This window comes from Limulus polyphemus, unplaced genomic scaffold (genome assembly GCF_000517525.1).
Source record: "Limulus polyphemus unplaced genomic scaffold, Limulus_polyphemus-2.1.2 Scaffold2035, whole genome shotgun sequence".
NCBI lineage: Eukaryota > Metazoa > Arthropoda > Merostomata > Xiphosura > Limulidae > Limulus > Limulus polyphemus.
The window spans coordinates 172871-192539 of NW_013667645.1; the positions used below are offsets into that span (position 1 = coordinate 172871).

Sequence of the window (19669 nt, forward strand, 5' to 3'; positions counted from 1 at the left end):
CGAGCATGTTTGGTGTGACGGGGATTCGAACCCGCGACCTTCAGATTCCGAGTCGAGTGCCTTAACCACCTGGCCATGCCGGGCCCCCTATATCTAGTAAGAACTAGAACATTCGCCAAAGTACAGGATAATTCTAGATAGTAGAGAGCGTGAGAATCACATGATCTCGATGACGCAACAAGGCCTTAAAAGTAGCTATTACTCCTTGATCCATTGGCTGGAGGATAGAAGTGGTGTAATGTTTCTTTGAGCGTTATCAACAAGAAGAATGATTTTGAAGGGAATCTTCTCCTTTTCACAGCAGATCTTCAATTCCTCGTATAGCTCTCTTGAAAAATATTCACAAAAAATCGCCGACGTTATCCAAGCCTTTTTATTCGCTCTCCAAACGACAGATATCCTTGTTTTTTTTTATACCCCTTTAGTGTCCGCAGACTTTCTGAATGATGTACCATGAGAGGCCTTATTTTGTAGTTGCCGGAAGTATTGCCTCCCAAAAGCGGTCTTTAGCTGCTTTAAATCCAGATACCGTTTTCTCTTCAACCGAAATGTAAATTCCACTAGGCATACGTTTCTAGAATAAACCTGTTGTTTCATCAATGTTAAACACCTGCTTTGATGTGTAACCTGTTTCTGCAATCGTTGCTCTAACGTGATCTTCAGCTTCTCCAGTCATCTTCAGATTATGGAATGCATGGCGACTCTTAAAACTGTCAAACCATCCCCAACTTGCAGCTAAAGATGACGGTTCCTTTTCATCTTATGTCAGCTCATGGTACAAATTTTTAGCTTTTTCTTGAATAATGGCTTCAGACAAAGGCATGTTCTGTTGGTTCTGATGCTCGACCTATGTGGCCAGCATCCTCTCAATTTTTTCCATCGCATCCGATCGAGATTTCTTCCCTCGAGTGATCCTAAAATTAGTGGATGATTTAGCGCTCTTCCAAATTGTATCGGCAGTACTATCACGAATGGTTCTCACTGTACAATCGCTAAGTCCCGTGGCTCTTTCAATATCAGTGGTACGTTCACCTCTTTCAAACTGTTTCAGAACCTTCAACTACACCTCAAAAGAATGGGATTTTCGAGGCCTTTTTTCACATTTTCATTTTTTGATTCATTCATTTTTTCTCCGTCCAGATATTTTCAATAGATGCAAAATGGTAGCAGGTTCTGATAAATATGAATCGAGGCACATCTACGAGCAATAACCGCGTGAGATCATGTCTACATTATTATTGATTGAGTTATGAGTCTATTACAATAGCTAATTTATTACTGCTAGAAATGATTTGAATTATGTTAGAGTATATCATTATTGATTGATTTGTGAGTCTGTCACAGTGATTAATTTATTACTGTAGTAGATTATTTGAGTTACGTTAGAAGTGATTATTATTGATTGACTTGTGAGTCTGTTACAGTGGTTAATTAATTACTGTAGTAGATTACTTGAGTTATGTTAGAGTGTATTATTATTGATTGATTTGTAAGTCTGTAACAGTGGTTAATTAATTACTGTAGGAAATGATTTGAGTTATGTTAGAGTAGGTTATTACTGATTGATTTGTGACTCTGTTACAGTGGTTAATTTTCTACAGCAAGTTTGTAAATTCACTTTTGTAAACAGAGAGTTTGTGTTTCAACGAAGAAATGGAGATGCGAGATAGTGCCTTGCGTACGACAGAATTTAAGAAGTAAACGAAATTGTAGGCCTATCAGTGAAAATTGGTGAATGTAATTTGTAGAACTGGCGATCGAAGAAATAAATCATTTTTGTTATCATCAAGTGGACTTTGCATTATTATTATTTTTACCGAATAAACAGAAAGAACCTTGCCAACAACAGAAACCATTACAATGATAAAGACGTCAGCGATCAAAGCTCCAATCGTGTGCGACATTTTCAAAGCAGCTTTTTTTATATATATACTAGGGGCCGACTCAAGCCTCCCTAAACTGTAGCAGACCAATAAGAGGCAACTTCACTGAAAAAAATGTTACAATCTACATATAATTATTGTCCGTTTTTTTTTTAACTCAGCAAAGTTTCCGTTGCGCCATTCTTTCACATTAAAATAATTTTCACAAGTGATAACAGCAAAATCCACATTTTTTACCTGTTTTTATAATTTATTAAAATGAAAAAAAAAATGCTTGTAAGGAGTGCTTAAATGTGAGAGCAATAAAAAAAGCTTTGCGATAGTTTTGTTAGGTTATTGTCGTCTCCAACTCTTTAAGATCAAGATATCGTTGTCGGTGACCTGTGGCGGGTCAGGTACAATAATGATCTCTTCCCCTCTTCTGTAGAGCTGCTGGTTTAAGTTTCACAATATTTAGTTCGATACGGTAAAATGTTAATTTTGTTGATACATGAGGGCCAGGATTTGTATTTCTTCGAATACTCCTTCTGGCCCATCCAGTACACGCTATAACTTAGTTTATAGCATCTGCATATTACGCCCTTAAACGTTTTTTAAACGATTTCCGCAACATATTTCATTGAGTAGCATTTTTGAACATATTTTCATATCTTTCAAGTTTTTTCTCCATAAAATAAATAAATAAATATAAACTTTTTCAACTTTATTCGTCCTCCAACTAACAAATCAAATTTTATTGACGAAAAAAAAAGATAAGACTCATCGAACTCTCTCGGGAAGCAGCCATATATGTGGATATGCAAGCATTTTCAGCTATTATATAATTTATTAAAAGTTATACGTAATTTCAGTGTTCGAATTTGCAATAATGAAAAGAATATATATTTCTCAGCTGACTGTTATATCGCTTGGCCCGCTCCGGTGACCTTTGGAAGCTTATCAGCATTCAGCACTTACAGTTTGCAATAAACCAAAGTTCATTGAGGTAAGACATAAGTAGCCTTTAAAAGCTGAAAGATTCAGAAGATGGTAACAAACAAACAAACATATTTACAAGCAAAAAAAAGTTAAATGTTTAAAAACCGAAAAAACAAAAACAAAAAAACACTGAATATGAATTAACAGTATGTGCGAATATCAATGACCTTATGAAAAAAAAAGGATGATCAGTCTCAATTTTTGAATTAATTTAAAAGAAAAAAGTGGGACATAGTCATTATTTTTGTAATTAGATGACAGATATTGTCTTCTGTTCTACTACAACTGTCATTTTTTCTATAACTCCTGGTGAAAATAATTAAGCTATATAGATAAATCAGAACCACAAATTAAACCAGTAAATAATGTTAACCTGATATATCAGTCTAACTAGAAGTGGGCAACGTTATAATGATTAAAATGTATTGATTCATCAGTTACGTACGTATTTTCATTGTTATCGATATTTCCAGCCTCTAAATATGAGCTTTTAAATATATTATTCACGAAATATACAATAGTATTGTATCCTTCTACCAGTATCAATTGTTCGTATAATACCACACTTATAAATTCGACTCAGCTTAATACACACTATTTACTGAAAAAGGGACAGTATATTATTACAGTAATAGTTTAAGAATAGAGAGAAAAATGATCTTACTGGCAAGAGGATCAGTAGTACAGAATCGAGTCGTTTCTCCTCTTCTGAAGTCTGTCAGCAGAATCACAACTGACAAACTCCAAGGATATTACTTGGTCAATAAACTTATGTCTGTAACATGTACAGTTCACACTATAGCACAGTCAATAAAAACTGAATATTCGACACTTAAGTTGGACACAACAATCAAATGCACTAATGATGAGGCTTAGACCAATATGAATGAATACTTAGTGAAAGATGTGAAAATTCAGCAGTTATAGGTTATTCAAATCGGACCAAAGTAAAGCTAACGATTTTCCATCTTTAATGGACAAAATTTAAATAAAATGATAAAGTTTGGCGGTCTGGAATACCACGTACGTTAGTGGTGTATTATTCAGACTCGACTAAAATAAAACTAATTGATTTAAGTTTTTACTCGTTAAAATATAAATAGAAGAATACAACTTGATCTGGGAAACTGTATAAGTAAGTGGTAGTTTATTGAAATTGGACCAAAGTCAAGCTATTTTTTTAAAATTTCCAATGGACAAGAACTGTTCAAGGAGATCGCATAAGTTAGTGGAGGATTATTCAAAGTGAATGAGACAAAGTCGCCTTTTTTTTCTTATTCATGGTATATAACAGTTTTTGATTTTTTTAGCTTTATAATTTCACGAGTGCAAATTTTTTATTGTATAATAACAATATATTGAAAAGCAATAAAAACTTTTTTTGGTCATGCACTATACCGAATAAAGTATGTTTATGTTGTAACACAATTTTTGAATAAATTATAAGACAAACAAATTGAAAGCAATTTGAGCACTGCCACACAAATTATAATTTTTACTTGACTGTTCATATTATATATTAATATATATATGTATTATCTATATACTGTTTATTTCACAAAATATGGCGTTTTTCATTATTCTTTATAATCTGTATTATATTGTGGAAACAGACTCCATTACAGAACGAATGCTGTTCACGTTCCCGCCACTGCAGCTGTAGGTTATTAACAGTCACAGTCTGTTCGAAAGCGTACTTGCCGCATGCTGGTTGAGTAAGTGTAAACCGGGCGTCAAGAGACTGGGCTATTCTTATTTTAAAGGAATGGGGGGTTGCGAAATAAAATAAACGTTTTAATTGAAGAAAAGCAGTTGTGTCTGTTCACTGTCATTCACCAAGTTGTTGAAATGTCAAAGTTTGTGAGATAGAACTATTTTTAGATAAATTATCAATAAAAATAAGTTGTTTGAAACTCAGATTCATACTATCTATTATTAAACAAACGCCCCCCTTTTGAAGTTGGCGTTTCCGTCTACTAATAGAAGGAACCAAACAACATGATAGAGTAAAACAGCTAGTATTTTTTGACGCATTTAAGTATCCTCTTTAATAAATGGAAGAAAATACGGTTCGCTGGTTGAATCAAAATGATATTTTTGTATAGATTTAAATGTTTTGGTTTTGACAAATTGATTGTTCGTCTAGCATTTCAATTCAGTTATAAAATACGATGATAAAAATGTATGAGAAAAACTATATAATGTTTAGTATAAACACCTGATTTAATATTCGTTATTCTAGTACTAGCATTGAATATATTGATGGCTGTAGTAGAATGGTAATTATATTGTTCATTGTATTGTGGACATAGTACAGTACATACGTTGATAAGGCAAGATATGCAAGTTTTATAGGATTTGATGTTAAGTCTCACTCGCTACTAATAACCAATAGTTTAGGCCTTAACGTCATTCATAGATTATTTCTTTTCTTCACTAAAATTACATATTTTGGTCAAGAAAGGAAAAAATCAAAGATGTTTACGTTTTATTACTGAACTAAAATCAAGTCATTTAATTGTCTACTGAAATTAATTTTCAGGTGGTTGAATACACATATGATATTAATTAAATAAAGTATTCAAAATTCAGAGAGAGATCCTAAACGTTTTCGCGCGTCTTTGTGTCGCGTATGGTACTAAAACAGCATTACTATTATATCTGAGTAAGTTCTGTGCCGTACCTAGCTGTTGTAGAATAGTTTATTCTATTCATAAAACATTTGTAAATATTTTTTCTTTTATGCTTCTCAGACTGTGAGCGGAGTTATTTTCATCTAATTCACAAAAAAATATAACATTTAATACAATAAATGATATGAAGACAAGGCAATAAGATGAGTTACAGTTTCATCACACTTTTGCGTGGGATACTATCCTTTTTCCCAGTCTACGCTGCGCATTCGGCGCCATGTTGCCTTGCAAAAGCAGTTTCCGCGGCGAGATAAGAGAATATAGTTTTGATGGGACTCGAGTCGCGTTGTTGCCCTTAATCACATAAGATACGATAAAAATATAATTTCTGGGGTTAAAAATGTTAAAAAAACAACTATATTATAAGTTCTTATGCTTGTTTATAATTTTCATATTTTAAGTAACATGAGTACCAAAACAAAAAAAGCAGAAGATAATATGCTACTATTGCAAATGCAACAAATACGTCTACATGTGCTTTCTTACATTGTTGTTTATGTTTTAATTATAAGACTTCATACAATAGTTTCATAGTGAGAGGATTTTTTTAACGTATATTATTTTTGAAGAACTGATACTTCGTATTTTCTAGAATCTGCACACTGCAGCTAAAAGATATCCCTCTGGGGAAAAGTAAACTGGGGGGGGGGGGTACTACTGCGAACAGAATCGCATATGCGTACTTGGGTTCTGTTGATAATAGGGCGTCGGCTGCGGGAACTGTAAGCTTTATGATTGGTTCATATGGTGGACAGATTGCCCCTGTTAGAAGTACTGTAAACCCCTCTACTCAACCTGTGTAGGAAAACTACGAAGCGGTTGGCGTCTTGTCTTTGTTTCAGGGTAGCGCTAGGAAAGAGAGCGGTGGCTAAAACTGTCTTGTCAGCCTATTTGGCGTAATAACGCATAGTACATAGGTAAGAGAAATAACCTTGATATATGCTGTCAAAAATTATTTACTTTGCTGCAATATTTATTTAAATTCTTACTAAAAGTTGTAATAATTTTACGAGAGTAAGTTAAGTGTAAGTTTTACAGACGCTAAGCTTATGCGACGATTATGGTTTTTTGGGTATTCGTCTTGACGGCCAATATGGCTGTTGGAAGGAAGACGACGAACGCCGGTTAACGTTAGAACGCAAGTAATGCTGTGGCAGCTATTTTTATGCCGCCATCTTTAACGGTAGCTCTGACTCGAGGTGTAAACTTGCTTCGATCGATCGTAAAACAATTTTAAATTAATATTAACATTAAATTTTGGTTTTGCTTCAGAATAATACTTATATGATAAGTATTTTTTTATTTATTTTGAGAAGACTGAACTTAAGGAATTTTTATTTAATATTCGTAATTTGTTCTATTATTTGACGTTAATGTAAAGTTAAATGAATTAGTTAAGCCAGAAAATCTAACGTTGAAGTAAACTTAAAGTACAATTTTGTAAGATATTTATATTCTTCAGACTTTAACGCTGATAGAACCTGTCAACTATAAGTATAACTTGGCTCTGATTAATATTCAAAGCAGTTTTATATTTATAACTATTAACTGAATTCAGAAAAATTGAATATGTAATTTTGAAACTGGGCGTGAATTTCAGTGTTACTGTTGATAAAGGTGTTGCATTCAAATTGTTTAATGAATGTTGGCTATTAGTATTAATTCTTACTCTAGGATAGTACTGTTATTATTACCGTATTTTTCGGAATATAAGACGCACCCTTATTTTAAAGACAGTTTTTTTGGGGGGAAGGGAAAGCTACAGTCGCATTTGAAAGATTTTCATTGAACAAAAATTCAATTTGATACTTTAAAAATTAGTATATATTGTTCTAAACACAAGAGCTCAAAATAAGAAAATACCGTAAATCAAAACAAGGTCTGTTATTTAATTTGGTTCAAAACTTACAAAATCTTCATTGCTTTCACTATAATATATTTTTAACTTATTTAGGAGGCATTATAAATAGTTATGTTTTTAAAAGAAAAAAAAACTACTATTGTTATAAATAACACATTCAATTGAACTAAACTATGCATGCCTATTTAAATATATTTACACATGGCATGTGTATATCGTATATATATATTATTCATACCTTCGGTGTATAGGACGCAAGCAGATTTTGACAAAAAAAAGTGCGTATTATACACCGAAAAATACTGTATTTAAATTATCACTAGTACGGTTCGTTTTGTTTCTTGGTAAAATTAATGTTCTACCTTTTTGAAATTGCATTATCTGTATAAAGATAATTTCTCTTCCTTATCTTTATCTGATAGTTTTGAAATGTTTTGCTGTCCTTAAAATACAGTGGTTTTTTTTCCTTCTTTTGTACAGTTCGATTTTTCCACGAAGATAGTCAAAATGGGAACACAACAGTTTTGTTTGAAGTGGAACAACCACCACTCCAATATGCTGTCAGTATTTGAACAGTTGCTGTCAAATGAGGCTCTAGTTGATGTGACTTTGGCCTGTGAAGGTGTCAGTATAAAGGCTCACAAAGTGGTTTTATCCGCGTGTAGTCCTTTCTTCCAGACTCTCTTTGTAGATAATCCTTGCAAACATCCCATTGTCATTATGAAAGACATGAGGTACGTTGACTTGAAGGCTATCATAGACTTCATATATCACGGTGAGGTAAATGTTTCTCAAGACCAGCTGTCTGCGTTACTAAAGACTGCAGAAACGTTGAAAGTGAAGGGACTTGCTGAAGTGGGTGGCGAGAAACAAGGAGATAAGGGTGGGTCGCAGGAGGTCGTTCAACAGCCTATAAACAATACGTCGTCACTGCCATCGAGTAATCAACATCGAGCTGAAACGCCGCCAATTCATAAAAGAAAAAGGGGAAGGCCAAGGCGGCGATCGGGTTCGAGTCACAACAGCGACGTAGAAGACCAGGTGCCATCCAAGATAAAGCAACCCGATTCTCCCGAAATTATTAGTGATATCAGTAGGGACGGTGTTGGGGACGTACCGCAGGAAGTCAGTCAGAGGTTATCTGTGACCCAATCCCGTGTTCCTCCCATCTCGTCAAGCCAAAGTGTTCACTCATCACACAAGTCATCCCATTCTATGTATTCTTCAGTTCCTTCTCAGCAGGATTCGGGTGCTACAATCGAGGAGCCAGCTGTCAGCGATGCAAACTTTGACTTGGAGCCTTCCAGACTAATGGAGCAGTCCATGACAGCAGGCAGTAGTGTAAGTATATAACAAGTCTTCTTGTTGTACTTCTGACTTGATATAAAATGTTACCACTAGCGTTTCCGGAAGCTAACAGTGCTGAATGTTTTTTTTCTGTCCGCCAGGTTTCTATGTACGAACCTCCAGCATTACCGTCGTCATCACCAGCATTAGCTCTTCCATCGTCATCAGCAGTAAGAGAAGCACAGTCATCCAATTCTTTAGTTAGTAGTCAAGCGATCATTCCCACCTCATTACATTCTGCCTCAGACTCATCTGCCTCAGGACTCGGAACTCAGGACACACTAGAAGGTGAGGATCTTCCCTTTTTTTATTTGGGGGGGGGGGTTATCATAATCAATGGAGTAGGATGTTTTTTTGTTTTTTTTTTGGTCCTGTTATATCAGTTTTATACTGTTATCCCGCAGATATCAAGCCTTTTGTATCATTCGAAGAGCCTCCAGTCACAGCGTCCGTCCAATCCCATGACAACAGTAATGCTATGATTCCGTATATGGACACATCGGGTGTTGCAGCGATACCAGGACCCAGCAGTTACCAGCCCGATATGAGTTTAACGCAGTCTCAAGTGTCCCAGCAGCCTTCTCAAGGTAGGTTCGGGTTTCAAACCTCGGATTCCTTGGATCCAAACTGGACGAAAGGCTCCCGCATTAAACCAAGTAAATACTGTAATATAAAGCTAACGTTCTAAAGGGGGGGGGGCAAGTGTTTCTACTTTTTATTGTTCCAAGTTTTGGTCAATGTACCCGGAAAGGACGATAATCTGAATCTTTATTTGTGGCTATCCGTATATGTTTTGTAGGGAATTATGGGAAGTTAATACATGCATCTTGAGGTGAAGTTATTTAACAAAAATATTTAAATATTGTCAGTTCTCCTTTCCTCCAGTTTGGTGTTTCTAACTAAAATAGTAATTTCTGTTTATAAAATCCTTCCTGTTGACGTAGACTAAAGGGGAGGATACTTGTGGATGTTGATGATGGCTGTTAACTGTTTCTGTCAGCGAGGAAGGCAGAGGAGCTCTTGTTTTTTTATCTCATAATTTGATACAGTTGCCCTGCACAGAAGCTAACCATATTGTCCAAAATTAAGCCCAAAGGCAAGAAGTGTTTAGAGAGCATGTTTTGGGTAGCTTCTGGACATGTTAACCTTTTAGTATTAGCTAGAGTCCAGAAAGGTAAGTGTTAGATATTTTAGGCAAGACATCAGCTCCTCTGGAAAACTGTTTAAAAAAAAGGAAGTTTTTCTCTTACTGGGCTGAAGGGTTCGAACCTGGGATGGGAAAAGATAAAAGCTTCTGGTGTTAGTTTTTAAGTTTTGTTAACACGGTGAAAGAAGTGAATTAACATCTGTAAAGTTTAACATCAATGAAATTTCTGTGATAATCTTAAAGATTAAAGTTCACTTCTTTCATTTGCGACAGGTTTTTTTTTTTAAATATGGACTGGAATTTAAACACGGTGTTTCAGGTTTTTGATGTTGTTAACTGGTTTGATTTATACACTTTCCAGTTGTAAAAAATATACCCATTTGTTGTTAAAGTATTTTATAAGTAGTGTTTGTAATTTCCCAGTGAATAAAATAATTCTGATTTGTGTGTGAATTTTTTGAGATCTACCAAAAAGCTGCGAAGGTACTTAGTCGCGCGCAATGAAGACATTCATTTTTGGACTAAGTTTGAAGGATGAAAGAAGGAAAAAAAAAGGAGAATATTTTGTTGTGTTATGGTAAATCTGCCATTTTATGGTAAGTATGTGGGTAGGTATGGAGTAAAGTATAGTTAGGACCTGCTATAGTTTATTTGTGATATTAATGAGAACATGATGGAATGGTAAAGGTGGGTATAAAAACTGATGTTGACTTGGAGAACTGGCCCTGAAAATGGTGAGTATTTTATCTTCCTGGCCTAACCAGGAATTTCCTGGGCAACTTTCAGAATAGCCTATGGCTAGGGTAAGGTAATAAAAAGGTAAGTGTGAAAGTTGCCCAGGATTTTTATTTACCTAGACACGTGCCAGGCTTTTCCTCTAATCCCCCTCCCCTCCCTGCCGGATTGAACATGGTACGTATTTATAGGTAGTTTAAAACTGGTTTAATCTTTTAGTATCTTGTAGTTCAGCTCTGTCATTTTTAAAGAGATCCTGGCATAACCAGGAAGTTGTGTGGTAGTCCAGATTAGCCTAAAGGCTAGAGAGGGTATAAGGTAATGTGGTAAGTAGGGATTATCACACAACTATTTAACAGTCCCAGGTAAGTCTTGACTTTGTTATATATGCTCTGTTGGATTGCCTTTAAAAAAAAAAAGGTAGGTGTTTTAATTAAGATTTGGAAGGTCCTCTATGCTCTAGTCTTGCTCACTAGCCTTAGCTAAAGAGTGGACGAAGAATAGCTTCTCCGGCTATGCTATGGTCAAGGTAATAGGTATGTTTCTGGCATTGAGGATTTTCCAAAACTTTTATCTTAACATTTACATTTATTTTGCATAGATTTATTAATTTCATTTAGTATATGCTGTTGGAATTTTTAGCTAAGAACACGCTTAAGCTGATATACACTAAAGGAATTGCCAGTTTTAATTAAAATATTTTATATACATTTTAAAAACAATTTATCTTTCATGTGTCACTTTATATACAAACTTAAGAAAATACTAAGCAGTTAATGGACGTATTAAATCGTAGAATACAAAAGACACTTTAATTGGGTTCTAAAAGAAATTGCGAAATATGTAATCATTATATCCCCCCCCCCAAAAAAAAATTACATGTTTGTAATATCTAACTAAAAGATCGTTTCCATGTTTGAGAGAGGTGCGAACAAGTGCTACAAATGTGTGTGTGTGTGTGTGTGTATATAAGAACAAATTTGGAGAAGAGGAAATTTAATGGGAATAATTTGGCCAAGATTTTATTTGAAGTAGAAATTAATCAATAGACTTAACTCTCCCCACCAATATATTTGATATGTAATACTTTTTCAACAATTCACAAGCTGAAAAACAATATAGCTTTCCCGAAGATTGAAAAATAGGGAGGATTGGACGGCTGTAAGGGGCGGAAGGAGGCCGTTAAATTACATATAATTAAATGTGTGTGTGTAAAACACACGCGGGAAGGTTGTAATGTTTTGACGGCTACAGTGCAATAATAATTTTTAGTTGCAGAATAAACATAAACATGGCGGAGCATGAATATCAAATCACCAAGAAGACTGCATTCGAATGAAGCGTCGAACATTTAAAATGACATGTTCCATAAAAAGAAAAATACAAAATTTTTGCAAGAGAAGTGGATAACCTGAGAAGAAAGATTACAAAGTTCAATTGGATTGCAAAAAAAATCAACTGTGAATGATGGCAAAATATACAGACTACAGCAAATTGCAGGATGTATTTAAACATGGGTATTAGCTTACGTATTTCGTGGTGTGTTAAAAAAAGCAAGTTTAATTTATTAAATATATTCAAAAATGTAAATAAAATGGCAATTTTACTTAAGTAAGGTGCAATAGATGAATTTTATAGTTCTTTGGCCTTGAATCAATTTTCAAAATTAGTTAGAAATGTAGCTGACTCTGAAATATAAATAATGTATTACATACGAAGTTTTACCAAATAACGTTAACTTCGAGCATCATTAGTCTCAAAGTGGGTTCCTCTTCATCGAATATGTTGGGAGAAATTTAGCAAATCAAATTATTGACTTGCAGAAAAGCATATCTATTACTAATGAGATGATTTTAAAATACTACACAACTCTGATATCTTGAGGGTAGGACACTAGCTTTTAATTTAATGACGTAGAACTAAAACAGTGAAGAATGTAATTTGCCAATCAAACAGGATAGAAAACTAGTAAAACTTCCAAATTATCTCGGTAGCTAAAACTTATGCGCTTATGTTATGCTTTAGAATAATGTTAGTTCCAAGGTCTTCAGGATTTTGCAGCTGGATCAATATAAAGACCTCGATGATGAAGTCCTTTGTTCATAGAACACTTGTGAGAGAAAATGAAGTGGTAAAATTAAAGTTTTGGAAGTAGTGAAAGAAACTGATAACAAAATTGGATGTTGATGGTGGGGGCGGTTGCACACGTCTGAGGAAAACAATTATGCTGGAAAAGTAATAGAAGTTGCAGTGGAAGGATGCCGAGTGTTGGACAATTGAGGAAAGTCTACAAGGAAAGTTTTCAAATGTTTTTGTTTTGTGTACCGAAAAGAGAATAAAATGTACACTCGCTAGATTTTTGGATTCTTTCGTTGAGTTAAATTGTTCATGTTGATATAACTATCGGGCGTTGTATGTATTGGAGGGGATAGTCAACTTTACATTTTGGATGGGGAGGATAGTTTAAAATTGACATGCTTTAGATTTAAACGGTAACATTATTCATTGCATGATGGATGTGAACACTACAAGAAAGGGATATTGAGAGTAGATACATTTTTCAGTAATATGCTGGTATTAATTCAGTGTCAAGTGTTGCTGCACTCTTCAACAGTTTGAAATGGGGGGGGTATATATTTAACCTTGGCAGGTTTGTCAAACATTGTTTATACATACGTTTTTTTTTTCAAACGATAGTCATGAGTGATCTGTTTTCACCGTAATTGTTTACCCACTTGGTGGTGAGATTGGAAAGTAGGTAGACTAGCTTATCGTGAAGTATGGGGAATAGTTCGAACCTACAATTTAAAAATGTGTACAGTTCAAGTCTAATATTCAACACTATAAAAGAGTAATAAATAATGAACTTTGTTTTACGTTGGTCGTATATAATTTCATTCTTTTTTACACATTTTTGGCTCATTGTTACGAAATTTATCGTTGGTAGCACATATTTGATTAAAAAATCAGCTTTATTATTGTACCTCAATGTAATAGTGATTTGTACAATATTGTGAAGCTTTGATGTTTCTAGGCAGAATCGTATAGGGAAAAAATAACACTGGCGTACTTTAATGGTTGAATTACATTCAAATTCACGCTTTTTAATTATCTAAATTATAACTTTCCATTTAAATCTGAATGAAATTACCCTATAGGGTTAAGAATTTAAAAGAACAAACTAAAATATACTAATATAGTTTATATAATTTCGGTGCTAGCTTGAATTTTTCATAACCTCTGAATAGTGGGTGACCCAAAGGGTCACTGGTGGTATAGTAAGATCTAAAGAGACAGTTTCTAATGTGGTGAGAGTTTAAATAACTACAACGATATAATGGTATAATATTTTCCACTATGTTTGTTTTATCTCTAGGGGACCGATGAGCCTCGGTATTTGGTGGATATTATGTTTTCAAGTACACCTAGAATTACTATTATAGTTTTATTTTGTTAACACTGGTTGTTCGACTCTGGGAACAAATTGGTTAATGTTTTATTTCTTCAGTTCTGAACGATAGTAAAGTTAATTCAAATAAAGTAAAAACTGTAGTTTATGAATGGAGAACACATCAGTACCGTAAGATATCTTTGTCATATCTGAAAAAGAAATGTTTTAGGTGCAGGGTATTGATGACTGAACAAAAATATGGCCTAATATTCCATACAGGGTCAACCGTATCCTAGAGGGCGCGATGAGCCTGGGTATTTGGGTGACGCGATCATATTATTTTCAACCTAAGTGATTCTATCCTGTTGATATTTTGGTTGCTCGATCAGCTCTTAAACAAAATTAGTTTGCTGTTCTTCTGAATGACAGTAAAGTTGTCTATGGGGTTTTGAATATGTTATTCTTTTCACCTCTGACGAAAAAGAAATACTTAACATATATAATCATTAGACAGTAAAATTAATGTAGAAACTTGTGTTAGAAATAAACTGTCATGTTACTAATCTTTAAATTAAAAATCTTTTATGTAAACAACATTTAATTATAGTTCATTTCATTAACTTAGTTCACACCATAATAGTCGCTCTTCATTAAACGATTTATTGTAAACTACCTAGACTAATATGTTGTATGCAAATCGGCCTGATGAGACTTGTAATTATTGGGTGAATAGACTTTTCGGAACTGAATGTAGATGGCGTAGTGTCGTTAAACACACTGTAACATCCTTTCTTTACGTGTCGAAACATACAGATATCACGAAGACTATACAGTTGCTCTCCTTAAATAAACGACGTAACTATACTATATTATGTTGTTCTTTAGAAACAGTTTGTGTGGGAGAATGAAAAACCCAGAAGGGGAACGACCCTTGTCAGTGGGTAATTTAAATAAGTGTAACACACTGTTGTAAACATTTTCGGAAATATTAGATGAAGTGTTCATGATGTTAAGAAAACGTAGGTTAAAAAAATTATGAAGAACAAAACCCTGCAACCTCAGCGTTTTGAAAAGGTAAACATCCTTCATCAGGAGCTCGCGTTTATTTAGAATTTAAAATATTTACGATACATAAAATACCAAAACTATTAGAAGGAACTACACATTTATTTTCGTGTCGTAACAATGTAATTAAAGGTTGTCGTACAAGCACATGTTAAGATATCTAAACGTGTTTTGTTTTGGAAAAAGAGAAGAAGGAAATTGATGTCTTAAGGGAATTTTTTTCCACATTTAATGGGAAGAATGCTAGAACTAGGGGACGTAAATATAAAATTTGGCAGGGTAGAAGCCACCTTTAGTTATTACAGTTTTATTTTTCTAAGAAGGCGGTTAACCTTTAGAATGGGTTGCCTTCAAGTGTGGGGAAAACAATAAATTTAAGGAAAGGGTTGATAAATATTTGAATGATGAGGGTTGGCTTGACTTTTTCCCTAAGTTGTTAAGCACATAGCTAAACATTGGTGTATATGTGCTTTGCCCAATGCAGGTATTGAAACTTTTATATATATATACATATATATATAGTTATGTTTTATTTAACTGCGTAAGAAATTAATATATTGAACACACTTAAATGACAGTGAAGAAAATCATTGTTTAGCCAGAACACAATAAACAAAATACGTGCTTGAGTGGACGATCACCGTCAGTTAAGATGTCGCCAGCTTTTCGTCCCTCAAAATGAATGCCGAACAAGTCACGATGAAAACTATAACTGAACGAAGAAATGTGCCTGGATTTCGAACATCGCCGTACTTTATTTATCCAGTGGAAGGCATCATCTCTTGTTCCCTGACAGCATTGATTATCTTTAGATTAATTGACATCCTAAATCGGTCAGCAAAGAGTATTCCAGTTTTAACTGTTCAACCTAGCCTCAAGATATAGCACTAAAATATATTTGCGGGTAGAGGACGTCATCAAACAACATACACGCACACAAAAAAAGAGTTGAAATAGCTTGAACAAGGTGACGTTAAACACCCTTAATTATTTGTTGCCTCCATGATAATGCAGAAACTAAATAATCGGTTATTTGATATAATCTAAGTTACTATAGAAGGTAGGGAAACATGGTATATCTGTATACTACAGTTATAAGTCCTAAGACTTACCAACAATTCACATAGAGGAGAGGGAATTTAGAGGATAATGCGGCCTAAATGGACCAATAGACCCCTCGTTGTTCTTGAACTTTGTGTTATGTTAATAACTTATTATAACACTTAGAACAAGTGATCTACGTTAGTACGACAATCTAAAGAAAAATATTTGCTCAGAACATTTTAATTAATTACTTTCGTTTACTTTAACAGAACACGAACATAATAACAGGAAGCATTTATTACGTTCGTATTTTGTTTGATCATTAAGCTATGTTTCTGGAGGTATGATATGAAGGCATATCGAAAGGTTTCTACTTGCTTTACTAATATAGGGATTTTAAAATTTCACAAACAGCGGAGCATGTATTATTATGTAACTGAAATCGAAATAAATATCTATAATCAAAGAAACCCAGGGGTGGGTTTTAAAAGCAGTTTGGAACATCATCTCACCACCGCAAAGCTGTGGAAAGAGAGTGTGAGGTAATTTCGGCTTGTTTATATAGTTAAAAAGAAAATATATGGACTTCTTTAAAGGCAAAAAGCTAATTTCTCTTGTATGTTTAATAACACTTGACCACTTCTTCTGCTCTCCCATCCTCCAACTAATGACACAGGCCTGCGAATTTAAAGTTCATAAAAATTGTTTTGGTTTCATTAGCGGATTTTTCATAATGTAGCTACGCATATTTCGAAAATAATATTTATTTTCCTCTATCATGTAAGGATTTGTTACAAATCAGGAAAAAAACTTACTTAGTTCAAATTATTATTTCGTTTACCATAATGATCATTTTTATTATTATGTTTGTTAACAAAAATACAAACACACTGAAGAAAAGGGAAGAACATTGTTGTTAAACGAATATACATCCTCATTCATCCTGATTTTTTATGTGAAATCTACGTCTCTTAGTCTCAAAAGTACATGTTGTGGTCTTTATTTTATGTATTGCTTATGACGTTTTGTGAAAAATCCGTATGTGATGAAATAAATGTATATCATATTCATCTACAGGAATTACTGTAGAACAAGTAAATATTTCAAGACAATAAAACCATCACAGGCCTGTGTTATCTGCCTCTTTCTGTCCCAGCCCCCACATAAAAAGTTCTATAAAATGACATTGGTTGTCCTGAATGCTTCTGTCTATTGTTATTTCACTTTTTAAAGGAGTAGCACTCGTTTTTAAAACAATTTTTTTAGTTATCATGGTTACGCTTAAATCTGGCTCGGATTTTGTATAACTTGAAAAAGCTCTCATTGATCGAGTTTTTAGGTTTGCACTGTTCTGGAAAACCACTGTTACGTCTCTGGTCGTTAGTTGATTTTCCGTACAAATTCTTTCCGAAGAAACTTTAGCGATACAAGTCCTTTCTTAAACAAAACTGGTTTATTCTTTCTGAACACAACTTTGCAATACACTTAATTTCCACAGTCACGCTATAACAAACGCTATAATTCATAACGAACGTCTCACGTGCTCGACTCAATTGTCAGTCTCTAACTCTGTCTGCAGTTCAATTACATTGTTGCCGTCACTTCTTGGCCGTCTTATACACACAAGAATACCGAAAATCTAGAAAACACTCGAGGATTCACGAACCTTCGAGAATATGACGTGATACTAGCGTCACGTGACCCCCGCTGTCGTAACACTGCCTCTTCCTTAGTAGTGTTCGCCCCGAACAATAGCCACTTACATTAAGCCAATAAACAATTAATAATAACTTAATTGAATGTACAGAATTTACAAACACAAAATTAAAATTCAACAAAGTATCTTAATTTTACGGGACGTATCTTCTTCCGTACTGGTCTCCGTCTCGTTGGCTTCTGCTTCATGTGGAGTTCATCTGCTTGATCAGGAAACGTCCTATCATTGGTAACAGTCACATCAGTGGTAGTAACTTCATCAAGAGCTTCGCTGTTTCCCTTCGCAAAGCCAAGTGGAGTTTCTTCTTCGACAGTGGCTTTTTCAAGTGACACGTCTTTAGCAGCGTCATTTGTTCCATTGTTCACTTCATTCCAACTGAAATGTCCTGGACCGTGATAACGCCAAAGCCTGTTGACATGCACCACCATTGGCTTACCTCGCCGACCACATTTTATCCGGAAAAGTCACGTCTGAGAGACGATCCACTATGTCATATGGGCCTTCCCATGGAGAAGACAACTTAGGAAGCTTCCCTTTGGTCTTACTAGGATTATACAACCACACCGCCTGGTAAAGAGCTGACTTCAGTAGATCTCTTATCATAACATAGCTTCTTGGAATCAGTAGACGTTTTCAAGTTTGGATACACTTGATGGTGAATATCATCCATCCTTTAAGATAACACTTTCACGAATTCTGACACATTTTCAGGCAACTCTTCATAAGGTGGGCGTCCTGTTAACAGATCCACTGGCATCCCGAAGTTCCCGACCAAACATCAACTTTGCTGGAGTGTATCCAATGGCTTCATGCTCTGCTGTCCTATATGCCATCAACAGTGGAGGGAGTAAGACATCCCAGTTATCTTGGCGGCTATTACAAAACTTTGCCAATTCCTGTCCCAGTGTCCAGTTGTACTTTTCTACCATCCCATCAGACTGTGGGTGAAGTGGCGTTGTTCTGGTCTTTCGTATGCCAAACAACTTGCAGCATTCATGGAACACAGCTGATTCAAATTTACGGCCTTGATCTGAATGCAGTTCGTATGGCATACGAAATCTGAAGAAGAAATCACTAATTGGCGAAGATACAGTTGTAGCTTCCTGATTTGGTATTGCATATGCCTCAGGCCACTTGGTGAAATAATCCATCACCACACAAATGTACTTGTTTCCAGCACGAGTTTGGGGCAGAGGATCAGCAATGTTGATGGCTACACTTTCCATTGGTGCACCAACTTGATATAACTTCATCGGAGCACGTCCCTTATGCTTGGGTCCCTTTTAGCACAACATGTACTGCATGTCCTGCACCATTCTTCCACATCTTGTGTAATACCTATCCAGTAAAATCTCTGTGGTAGGTGACTCAATGTCTTCTTAACTCCGAGATATCCTCCTGTCAAACTATCGTGGGATTGACGCAGCACAACTTCCCGTAACTTTCTCGGTATAACCGTTTGCCGGGTCGTCACTTTCCCATCTCCGGAGAAGAATACCATCTACAAGCTTCAACTGGTCCCATTGTGCCCAATAGTTCTTTGTCATAGGGCTTAGACTAGATACCTTCTCCGAAGCAGGGTGCAAAACACTTGCTTCAAATCTTGGTCTTTCTCCTGCTCTGATTTAATATCTATACCTGGTTTCATTTCATCATCACCAACTCCTTCAATCAATTTGACTTCAGCTTGACGACACCTAGTTAGTTCAACCTCTCTTTTAACAGTTACCGGAACTTGGCCTTTGTTGTTCCCAAACGCCATTTTATCAAAATTAATTACAAACTTCCTCAGCAGTAAGTAGTCCAAC

At 35.0% G+C, this 19669-nt stretch overlaps 1 protein-coding gene across 6 annotated transcripts in view; it reads left to right on the plus strand.

Moving 5' to 3' along the window:
- Positions 1–6333: 6333 nt before the first annotated feature.
- LOC106465740 (protein bric-a-brac 2-like) overlaps positions 6334–19669 on the plus strand; it is a 35663-nt gene continuing 22327 nt past the window's right edge. For all 6 annotated transcript variants that reach the window (XM_013925978.2, XM_022393655.1, XM_022393653.1 and 3 more), the window contains exons 1-4: positions 6334–6471; positions 7896–8756; positions 8864–9050; positions 9167–9349. In XM_013925978.2, the coding sequence (XP_013781432.2) occupies positions 7923–8756; positions 8864–9050; positions 9167–9349 (1204 nt within the window). In that variant the 5' untranslated portion in view covers positions 6334–6471; positions 7896–7922. The remainder of the gene's footprint in view (positions 6472–7895; positions 8757–8863; positions 9051–9166; positions 9350–19669) is intronic.